The following is an 11,513-nucleotide window of genomic DNA, read 5'->3' as shown; positions in this document are numbered from 1 at the left end:
TATAGTTGTACATATCACTTGTGATGGTAATTTGTATAGATATGGCTAGACATGCAGTCTACCAATAACATTAGAGCGGCAGCACTACGAACGCCCACAAGCGACTTCACAGTACAGAGCCGAGCGACTTAAAGGGATAGTTCGGCCAAAAATGATATTTAACCCATCCATTACTCACCCTCAAGCCGTTCGAGATGCATATGTCAATCTTGTTTCGGACGAACACATTTTCAGTTATTTTAGAAAATGTCTTAGACCCTTCAGTGGATATAATGTGAAGCAATGGGGTCCACCTCCTTCAAGTCCCAAAATGTGCAAAAATGTTTCCTTCCGGCAACGATCGACGCGCGTTCACGGGTGATGGAAGTCGGCGTACGAGGTAGGACGTAGCATAGGAACGCGCCTGCGCAGCCAGAGAGCAGAGCAAAACAAAACTGTTTTGCTCTGCTCTCTGGCTGCGCAGGCGCGTTCGTTCTACGTCATGACGGTTCCTACGCTACGTCCTACCTCGTACGCCCATAGACATCATATATGATGTCTATGCGTACGCCGACTTCCATCACCTGTGAACGCGCGTCGATCGTTGCCGGAAATCAGATATTTTGATTTATAAAGTTTTAAATATGTATATTTTTACGACAAAACCGCACGGATTACCCTCAGAAGGCCTTCGTTTATCCCCCTGGAGCCGGATGGATTACTTTTGTGAAGGATGTATGCACATTTTGGGACTTGAAGGAGGTGGACCGCATTGCTTCACATTATATCCACTGAAGGGTCTAAGACATTTTCTAAAATAACTGAAAATGTGTTCGTCTGAAACAAGATTGACATATGCATCTCGAACGGCTTGAGGGTGAGAAATGCATGGGTAAAATATCATTTTTGGCCGAACTATCCCTTTAAGCCCCGTTCACACTACAAGCGACAAAGTTGCTTCATGCGCCAGTGGCTGGCGATGAGGTCGCTAGTGGGCGTTCCCACTGCTGGTTGCCTTTATGAATAACATCCAATGATGTAGAGAAGGATCATGCGCGCTCCGCTCCTATTGGTTGTCGCTCCCGAAAGTCGCTCTTCATTTGCATAAAGCAACTTTGTCGCGTCGCCAGACACGCCCCATCCGGTAGGCAAAGGTCGCTGTCGCGCGTGTCGCTGGAAATCACCCGCTCCCCATTGAAATGAATGGTATCGTGTCGCTTGTAGTGTGAACGGAGCTATACAGCGACAAAGTCGCTGGCGGTGTGAACGGGGCTTTAGGCCCTACTTGAGAATGGGCCGGCGAACGGCAAGAATGGCTTAGATTTTCAAATAGGTCTATCTAGTAGCTATACCGACTCTCTGCCACAAGGAAAAGTGCATATGTCCGCTTAGAACCTGACGTGGCGCTTTCCGCGTCAAAGATAAAAATTAACGTTGGCGTGGAGTTTAGCGTACGCACACTGTTTTCAGTTCTATTTCGGTTAAGAAAACTTTCCTGGTTAACAAAAAACAAGCCTTAAAAAAAACAACATTCTGTGAACGTTAGATTAAGGTTATTGGAACGTTACAATAACGTTCTACAAACCCAAAATTAACGTTCCGTTATAGAATACTTAAACTAGGCTAACTAGGGGAAGCTTAGAATAACATTATTGGAACATTAAAATAATGTTAGAATAACATTCTATTTTCGTTAAGAAAACTTTCCTGGCTAGCCAAAAAAAAAAAAAAATTCCCTATACGTGATCTAGGCATCTCCATTTCCTCATTCATATTCACATTCCTTTGTTGCTTTTATTAGGAATAATAAAATTTGAAATTACTTACTGAAATTTGGCCTTTTAAATCCATTTACGATTTGCAGGAAGGATCACATGCTTTGAATTTGTGTTTCTATCTTCATTGTCTGCTGGCAGCCTCCACTCACCATTTTAGACTACTTGATCTTCTATAAATGATATTTTTGTTTCTACAATACCTCGGCAGATGGGATCAAAATCATTTTGCAAACTGCTGCTCCAGCAATAACACAGAACAAAAGCCTCATTGGAGTTGCCGCCAGCGGGGAAAAAAAATGGAGTTGATGTCTCAAGAGAAAAACAATTTCTCTCATTTTGAGCCCTTCTGCAGCTGGGTAAGCTTTCGAAACAGCAGTCATACTTCAGCAAATTATGCAGTCAACCCTTGTGACAATTAGCTAGATAAAGCCATATCACAATCGTTATGGTCGTTTTGCCATTTAAATAGAATCAATATGTTTTAATGTTTATTTTTTTAGAATTAAAAACAAATTCACTGACAGAGTTTCATATTCAAACCGTATTTATTTCCGGATTTCATTTGTACCCATGGTACATGAGGAAACATAACCATAATATCAAAACAATATAAAAAGACATTTGTAAAGCCTTTACAAAGTATAGATGTGGAATGTCTCCCACCCCCCCACCCATAATGGCCTTCTAAAGCACAGTCATTATCATTCCCTTAGCAATGCAAGTTTAAGCTGTAGTATAAACCATTCTTAAATGAGCAGTTATGCTCAAAGTGGCTTTGTTAGGTTGATGTACACCTGTAATCTAATCAAGCGCCAGTTTAAATCTTTAATTAGTGAATCTTGTGTGACGTTAATGTCTTCCTTTCGGCTTTTTCACTGAGGTCCGAATGCACTGTAATGTGTGTATAATGGAACAAGGTTTATGATAATGTCTGTGCCTTTTCAAAAACAGCAGCATAGTGTAAGGTGACATTTCCAGTGACTTTTCCAGATCAGACCACTGCACGAGTCCAGTGAACACAGACCCCGCCATTCCTTTGGGATTTGTCAGGATCAAGAGGAAAAGTGGTTTAAATTTACCATAAATACTGTGTTGAACCTGCAACAACATACCTCAAGTCGGTATCACACACCCACAGCTGCACGGCACAAATTACTGATGACATCACTTTTGAGTTGCAGAAAACATTTCCAATTTTAATATCAATTTTTTTACCCCAACCCATTTACAATTCCAGGCACATCCCTTATGAGATGAGGGACTGTACGGTACCAATCCAGTTCTCTTGGTTTCTCCTCTTTTTAAACATTAAAATTATTTCTAATGGCACAGATAGTGAGACAGTTCCATCACTGCCGCACTTCAAATACGAAAAACAAAACAGTGAAGCTCATGGCCATTTTAGTGGTCCAAGAGCTTCCTTCATAACTCTGTCAAGTGTATAGAACAAGAAGAAAAAAAAAAAGAAAGGAAGAAAAACGAAACAACATTCATACATTTACCTGTAAATATTGCCTTTGCCCTCGGATCAAGAGGGTAGGTACTTATGACTGGCAATACAGTGGGAGGCATTACATCATCAATAGCTCACAGTCACAAGGTTCTTAACATATGTCGCTATGTGTTAATATTAAGAGTGTGAGGCTCATACAGGACTGTGCAAAGACAAGGGAGAGGGATCACACTACTATCTGGTACATCAAAATCCCGTGGTTCGACGTGTGGCGCCCGCCCGCATAGTCAATCTTCCAGAGAGTGGACCGATTTGAATGCCAGTCATATATTAGGACAGATTAAGAGATGACAAGGTGTGCTTAACCACACAACACAAATTTGAATGCCAGTTAAGTCCCAGAAGTCCCAGTTGTGGCCACTCGTCGTCAATAAAAACCGTGCAACATTGCGGTAATGTTGTGGCACACAAACGCTGGAGTATTTCGACAGAGTATACGTAACTAAAGTAAGCCCCTTCACCTTTAGGTTTTTCTCTGCTATTGGCCCCTGTACTCGCTCATATTCAAAAACCATATTCAAAATGCATAACAGAAAGGAAAAAAAAATATCGGAAAGAAAAAGCCACAGTGGTTACTTAAGTGCTTTTAGTACTCCCACATAGTGGAGCCGTCCAGATCATCAGCGTTGGCCTTCAGAACACCAGCGTGATCGCCCTTGAGATATTTCCCCTCGGATGACTTGATGGCCACTTTGTTGTAGTCGCAAAACTCGAGGAAGAAGTCCACCGGGGTGTCGCTACTGCTGATCACGTTCGATTCACTGGCCACCATCCAGTACTTCCCTGTGGAGTCTTAAAAGAGATTCAAGGGGTCAAGGAAACCTTCAGCAAGGTAAAGTCAAAATTGAAACATTATTAAAGTGCAAACAAACCTTGTAAGCTGTAGGCTCCATCTCTAAACTCCAACCCAAAGACATCATACGAAGAACGGTTGGAGTCCAGGGTGCCAGTCACCTTCCTGCAGCCAATGAAGCCATGCTCCCCTCTCAGCACGATGAGGGGCCTATTGATGAGCTTCATCAGGAACTCCTCGCTCTCACCTGTAAAAGACATTTCTCAAAATCAAGGCTCACAATAGTCAAGCAGCATGTTTGTGCTGTTGATGTGCTGCATTTAACATGGCCACAGATTGAGTGGCAATCCATCAACATACGGTCTACTAAATCACTGCACCGTTGCCAAAGAAAAGGTTGAAAAGTGTACAACACTACAACCCACCTGCTGAGTCAATAGTGGCAGCCAGCTGTCCATTCTTTTTGGCGGCCACATATTTTCCATTGGTGGCACGCAGGGTTATCTTCTTCCCACGCCACTCAATGTCAAAATAGCAGTTAGCAGACCTGGGTGAGGAGATTATACATGAAACTATGAAATATAAATCTGGAAATGATACTCCACATTCATACATCACCATCATAATGATCAAAATCTTAAAACAAAAAAAACATTTTGTTTAGAAAAAAAATTACCTATGAAAAATTGTTGCATGTAGATAGTTTTACTGCACCACAGAATGTGTTTGTGAAGGAATAATATTTTAAAGTGCTCTTATTATGTTACACTAACAGAATTAAATAATTTTGTTTCCTTTTAATGGGATGCCAGCTTCCAAACTGGGAGACAAAAATCGCTAGGTAGAAATATAATTTCATTAAATTAAAAATAAAATACTGCTCAAAAGTTTGGTTTCAGTGTTTAAGAAAGAAAGAAGCTTATAACACAAGGATTAAATGTAAAAGTGACAAATTTGTGACATTAAGGTCTTTAAAATTTCAAATAAATGCTGTTCTTTTGAACTTCCTATTCAAACAATCCTGAAAAAAGCATAACGTTTTACACAAATCTTAAGCAGCTGTTTTCAACATTGATAATAATTTAGAAATGTTTCTTGAGCAGAAAATCAGCTTCTCAGACTGATTTCTGAAGGATCATGTGACTCGAGTCTGAAGACTGGAGTAATGATGCTGAAAATTCAGCTTTCACACAGGAATAAATTATATTTAATTATTAAGTATTTATTAAAATAGAAAGCCGAAAGCACATTTTAATTGAAATAATATTTCACAATATTGACATATTTACTGTAATTTTGATTGAATAATACAGCCTCAGAACTTAAGACGCTCTCAAAAACACTAAAAAAATATCTTGCCAACCCCATACTTTTCAATGGTGTACATATATGTCTAATCACAAACTCTTAAACTAAATGTGGTCTCACTTTAAGATTTTTGAAAAAGGTCTATAAATACGAATTTATTACAATTTTAATTTATGGTTATTACTGATGTTGAAGAAAATTGGAGAGGAGATAAGAATACTGCTTATGGATGTCAGCTGATTTTCTGTCTAATATTTGTAAATGATTGTGGTATGTTTCTGTGATTCACACTTACTTAGTCGAGGCAGTGCACTGGAGGCCACCGTTAGCTGTGAGGGTCCAGTATTTGCCAGTGCAGGTCCTGAAGGCACACTTCTTTGTGTCCTTACTGATTTCCATCTGGAAGGTCTCCTGGTCACCTTCTTCATCCTGGTTGGCAGAGAGGTCCATGCCTGAGAAACACAAAAGCATACTGTGAAACCCATTATAAAAAAACCACCAAACCCGACTCTCACAACGCATGGATAAGGCACGCCGAGTGAGCAGAGACAGTTAATGGAAGTTTAGGGATGCTGAACTTTGCGATTACTTGACTAAAGAGTGTTGAATGTCAGGGACTATCACTCTGGCAATTGCTTTGGCCTCACACACAAATACACAGAGTTAATCTCCTTAGGAATTTTGGACTGTCATATATGCCAGGATGCTTAGTGGGAGGCTTCAGGACAACAATAGGTCAATGCATCCGGTTTGTATTTTAGATTCATGAAGCTTGTTGAAAGACCAGACCACCAGTCCTCTACTGCAGGAAATGTAATTAAACTTCATTGTATTCATTTAGACAGACATTCGTCAGATAAAGCTTGTATTTACGGTCTTAACCTCTTTAAAGAGGAAACCATAATTTAATGTCAGGATTTTGGAAGGAAATATTAGATACACATCTATGAAATGACATGTAAGAGCCATCATTTTATTAATCTCTACTCTAAGAATAGATCCTCCAAAAAAGGTTGGTTGGAGAAATAAAAAAACTTAAAAAACTGTGGTTTATTCTTCTAATATACATCACATACTGTACACATCACCCATACTTCTAATCTGAGATTCACCACGATTGCTTTGATGTTCCCATTTCAACAAGCTCCTAATACATCTACATGAAATTGCGAATTACCACCGCTGTGGCCTGGCCTCAGGAAGGCGGATTGAGTTTCCACAGAAATATGCGTGCCTGAATGAGCAAGGAAAATAAATGACCAAGATGAGAAACACATGGCAGCAAATGGAAGATCTGCACAGTAGAATGACTAAGACACCCGGAGACTTGCTCTAAATCAGTCTTGGGTTAAGACATGGGGGTGGGAAATTTCCTCAATCATTCTAAGGGAGGTACGTATCCTCAACCGGCATTTAAATGGTTTGGGAGGATCTTAAGCCACCAGCAGACACATCCCCAACCCCCATCGCTCGATTCATCCACACGACAACTGGAGCGAGTCTTTAACCTTGGCAGCAAAATATATATGTAAAGACATAATTAGGATGTTTTGGGTTTATTTCACAATTACAGTGAATTGCCGAACACTTAAATGAGCTCATCGGTCAAGCAGCTGCCATCATATAGCAGCAAGGACAAACAATTCTCAAATTAACAAAATATAACGCAAGACCCGGTTGGGAAATCATTTTAGCATTTATGGAATGACAGGCATCCGATGTCCTTGCCACAAAGGAAGGAAAAGCAGGCAAGCGAGCAGGGACACTCCTAATCTTTTAAGACAGATGCATTTAAGCAAAAGTGTTTTTTGTGCATGATGAAATGGCTAAACTTGTGCATAGCGAGGCTCTATTGTTCTGGGTTCTGGGCTGCCTAAAAGACTCTCAGCAGCTGGGCTGCATGGTGAGCTGGGGCCCAGAGCATGCGGTCTTTGTTCTCCTTCTACCCTCAGCACACGCCTGAAATCTCGACCCCCTCACAAATTTTCTGAGGAAGGGCTCAAAGGAACATGCCACAAACATTGAGTCTTGGGATTGTATCCCTGAAGGCAAATATTTGATTTAGGACAGCGTGAATGGAGAGGACTGGTGGGGTCTCAGTGTAGTAAGATGTAATTTGAATGTTGTAGATCAAAATGAAGTCCAGGTTGCTGGGAGCAATTGGCATGAACCGCTATAAAGATAGAAATCTTGCACTACCACAAGGCTAAATAAATCACAAACCTTACAGAGGCAACATTTATGAAACAAAGGACATATTTATAGAAGAGCCTATCATGACCTGCAAAGACCAAGTGTTTCCTGGCACAGGCCCAACACACAGGCACTGTCCTGCCCATCCAGCAATACCGATAAACCAGAGCTGGGATTGCCAAAAAAATCCCAGACATCCTCTCTTAATGATGCCAATTTTTTCCAGTTATTAAAACATAGAAGAACATCTCATTTCATTTTCAGCAGTAATAGGGTAGTGGAGCTGTTATGGTGACACTGAAAATTGCAATATTTCACCAGTCCTGCACTATATAATTTGATCCATTATTTCAGTCTGGCAGTCTCAGGTCAATTCCTCTGGGTGTTTACAGTAATGATTGCCTTCACTCTCAACTTAATTACAGTATGCTGGACTCTCCAAAATTCAGCGTTATAGAATTAACAAAAGAATGGTTGTGCAAAACTGCAGACAAGGGCTTGGGTATGGATTTCATTCTCAGCTAACATTTCTATTGTGGAATTAACCAGTGTACTGTAACCCACTGGGAGCCATCAGACAGAAAAATGGAAGCAAAATGGAGCCTCACTTGAATGCACAACCAGATTAACCATTAAAATAATGTTTTAAGGAAACATTTGTGAGTGGACTAAACTGCAGCAAAGTGAAGTATATGGATTTTTTTTTTTGGCAGACTTTTTCCCACATTTGCACTGATCCACCCCTGGGCTCTGCCTATATCCAACCAGGGACCACAAGAAAGGGGAAAAGAGTTGAATACCTATAATTAAGAATGAATGTAGATAATTATGGAGGATTTACAGGAACCCAACCTTGACTGATGATGCCCACATAAAATGGAATAGCATATCTCTTGTATAGATGAACTCATCATTAAGTAAAAATAAAGCAGCATCATGTACCTTGCCTAGTGGACACATTTCTGTCGTTGCCAGCGGTGAGGACCACTTGAGGGTGGCTCTGCTCCAGAACAAAAAGCTCGTCTTTGCCAACCTTCAAACTCTTGCCGGACTTCATGGTTCCACTGGGGCCAGAGGGAGCCAGGTACTTCCCAGTGCAATCTCTGAAGACAACCTTTCCGGACCTGAACTCCAGAGTGTATCCCGTGGTATTGTCGGGCTTCTGGGACAGGCTTCCGTCGTTCTTCAGGAAGCGGTTGTCAGAGGTCTGTAGGTGGTACCTCTGGTCCTGGAAGACCAAGGTGATGAGGGAATCAACGCCCCAGGGAACATCTCGGTCAATGGCGATCTCGTTCTGCTCGGAGCTCAAATGCGCGTATCTTTTCCTGGTGACGCTGAAGATGTTGACCTGCGGGTGCATGGCAATGTGCACGCTCCATTTCTCTGCGATGGAGATGGTCTGGGCGAAGCAGGTAATTCTGTCCTCGGTGCCGCCCAGGTAGCGCTTGTGAGGCTCAGACTGCAGTGACCAGCGCCCATCATCATGTGCAGTGATTACGAACCGACAATCCTCGCTCGGGGTCTCGCTGTCACCCGTGACGTTGCCGTCTTTGTCAGCTGCGATGTACCTTCCCAGATGGCTCTTCAGGTAGAACATGTTTGAGTCATCGCCGTCTTGCTCCAAGGTCCAGATCTGTTTCTTCTTCATGCTGATGGCTGATGCATTGATTTTGAAGCCGAACGTTTCAGCCGTAAGGTACTTATTTCCACAATTGATCAATCCGAACTGGATTTTAAGCATGTCGCTGGTTCCGTTTTCAGTCATGTTTCCTGTTGGCCTTGCTGGAATGGGTTCTGCTGGTGGACTGAGGATGATGTTGATGAGTCTCTTTGTTTTAAAAGAGCGAGCGTGCGCGCGCCTCTGTCTTTGCAGCCTCACAGCGCGAGCGCAAAGACACAGCTGTGGCTTTTATACACTTTAGTGATGTCACGCGCGCCGTCCCGCCTCCATCACGCTCACACATCCCAAATTAAGTTGGGAAACACAGAAATGGATAATATGATCATCAGTGGAGGCGTTTAACATACTACCACTTTTCGAAGTACAGGAGTGGTTCTAATGCGTAAAACAGACGCGAGCATCCTCGGAGACATCGAACTCTCGCGTGCACGTAAAAATGAAAATTCTCAAAAAGTTCTCACCCTCATGTTTTTACAAATCTGTTCAAACCACATTGATTTTTACTGGATTGGAGGAGGGGGGGGGGGTATCAAAATTTCTTATTTTGTATACAGGCAGAAGACAGATATTCTAAATAATAGTATAAATAATGCAGAGCAGTAAGCATGTACAAATTTTATTTTTAAAACGGCAATTCACATAACAGATCTTGGTGTAGGATTTACATAAACCATGCATTTACATTATGTTCATGTTCCAATGATATCTCTCAGCATTTGTTTTACTGCAGGAGGAATGCCAATTCACTGGCCAGTGAGAGGATGAGGAAAAACAATGCAGTGTTTATTCTGCACAAAGATATATTCATAGGCTGCACATGTTGGTCAGTGGGTTCAGGACGGTCTAGTCAAATAAACAGCAACTTCATCCAAATACCACTGGCACAGTTTCAACAGCAGCACAGACACAGGCATGAGAAAATGATGCAGGACATACATTCCGTAGCTTCTATGATTCTTTCATAGGATTCATCATCAATCGCATATTCCTAAAGAAATGCGTTACTGGCATACATTTACTACAGGAACTATGCAAAATGCATTACTGTAAATCCACAAGCACATTTGTTTGAAAAATCCTCTACATGTTAGGGTGAATTCAGTGTGATTGGGACACTTTTTGCCTTTGAGATGACTTGGAAAAGTGGAAAAGTGTCCCAATCACACTGAACTCACGCTATTTCAATAAAAAACTATTTTAACATAAAAAGCTAAATTCTATTATTAGATTATTTAATGAAATACATGCAAATGAAAGCATATGGTGAAACTGGATCAGACAATGAGTCACCCGTTATATTTGCATGTCAGATTAGATATTTATCAGACATACTGTTAAAATGTGAATAAAGATGTTGGCTTCCCAAAACAGTATTCATTTTGTATGGTTATTTATATTTATCACGAGGTAAGAAAAAAAGGGTGAATGTGTTAGTGAAAGAGAACACATTTTTTTTACATTTAGCTGGTGAAATAAAAACGATGCTGCCCTGTTTTTGCCTAAATTGCGCACCCTTTAGAAACCAATGATCGCTTTGATCACCATATTCACTGTTGTACAGATATATCCAATTCAAACTAAACAAGAATAGGCACACTGCCACTTCTGCCGATTCTTGTTTATTCTGAATTTGATGCTTCATTTGATCGTGCACCTGCCAAAACGTTTTTTGGGATGTGTGCACAAATTTTTTTTTTGAGTACACATATATCCATACAATACAATATTCTTAAAATCATGTTTTATTCCATACTGTTTGTTTTATTTTTTTGTATTCATATTAGTAGCATTTTTTTCACCTTTTTTGTATAGTGCTTTGGTAATATTGTTATATGGTATATTGTGTAAAAACAATTACTTCCATAAAGACAGGAGCAAGAAACAGAGATGAAATCCACAACTTCCAGTCAACTGCAATTTAGCTTCCATTACTTGGGGTGATTAACGAGTTGAGAATGGTCGTCTACTTCACACAAATGTAAAAGGAAGTGCCCATTTAGCAAAGCCATCTCCTTTTAGATCCTCATGCATAATGGCGGACAGTTATGGCATTTGTCTAGGGTGATGTTTACCTAAAGAGATTAAGTGCAAATCACTTCATGTCTACCGCACAGATTTTCACCTTAATCCTTCCAAAAGCTGTTTCAGAATGAATGGGAATCTATCTGCATTTCTAAGTGAAGGCTATCTTTGTTAACAGTGCAAAGCCAGAGCAGTTTCCATGGAGACAATGCTCCAATCTGCTGTGCTAAAATAAACCAAGGTCTG

The 11,513-nt window shown here is 40.7% G+C and overlaps 1 protein-coding gene across 1 annotated transcript; it reads right to left on the bottom strand.

The window, feature by feature from the left end:
- Window positions 1-2,283: 2,283 nt before the first annotated feature.
- fscn1a (fascin actin-bundling protein 1a) lies at window positions 2,284-9,490 on the bottom strand. Its single transcript, XM_077213288.1, has 5 exons — window positions 8,507-9,490; window positions 5,667-5,823; window positions 4,489-4,610; window positions 4,143-4,310; window positions 2,284-4,062 (listed from the first exon to the last, which is right to left on the bottom strand). The coding sequence occupies exons 1-5, from the start codon at window positions 9,327-9,329 to the stop codon at window positions 3,857-3,859; spliced, it is 1,476 nt and encodes a 491-aa protein (XP_077069403.1). The 5' UTR covers window positions 9,330-9,490; the 3' UTR covers window positions 2,284-3,856.
- Between the last annotated feature and the right edge of the window lie 2,023 nt (window positions 9,491-11,513).

Source organism: Siphateles boraxobius, unplaced genomic scaffold (genome assembly GCF_051911475.1).
Source record: "Siphateles boraxobius isolate OS27281-9 unplaced genomic scaffold, OSU_SipBor_1 66, whole genome shotgun sequence".
NCBI lineage: Eukaryota > Metazoa > Chordata > Actinopteri > Cypriniformes > Leuciscidae > Siphateles > Siphateles boraxobius.
The sequence above is the reverse complement of the archived record's forward strand: the minus strand, read 5'-3'. Positions and strand labels throughout refer to the sequence as shown.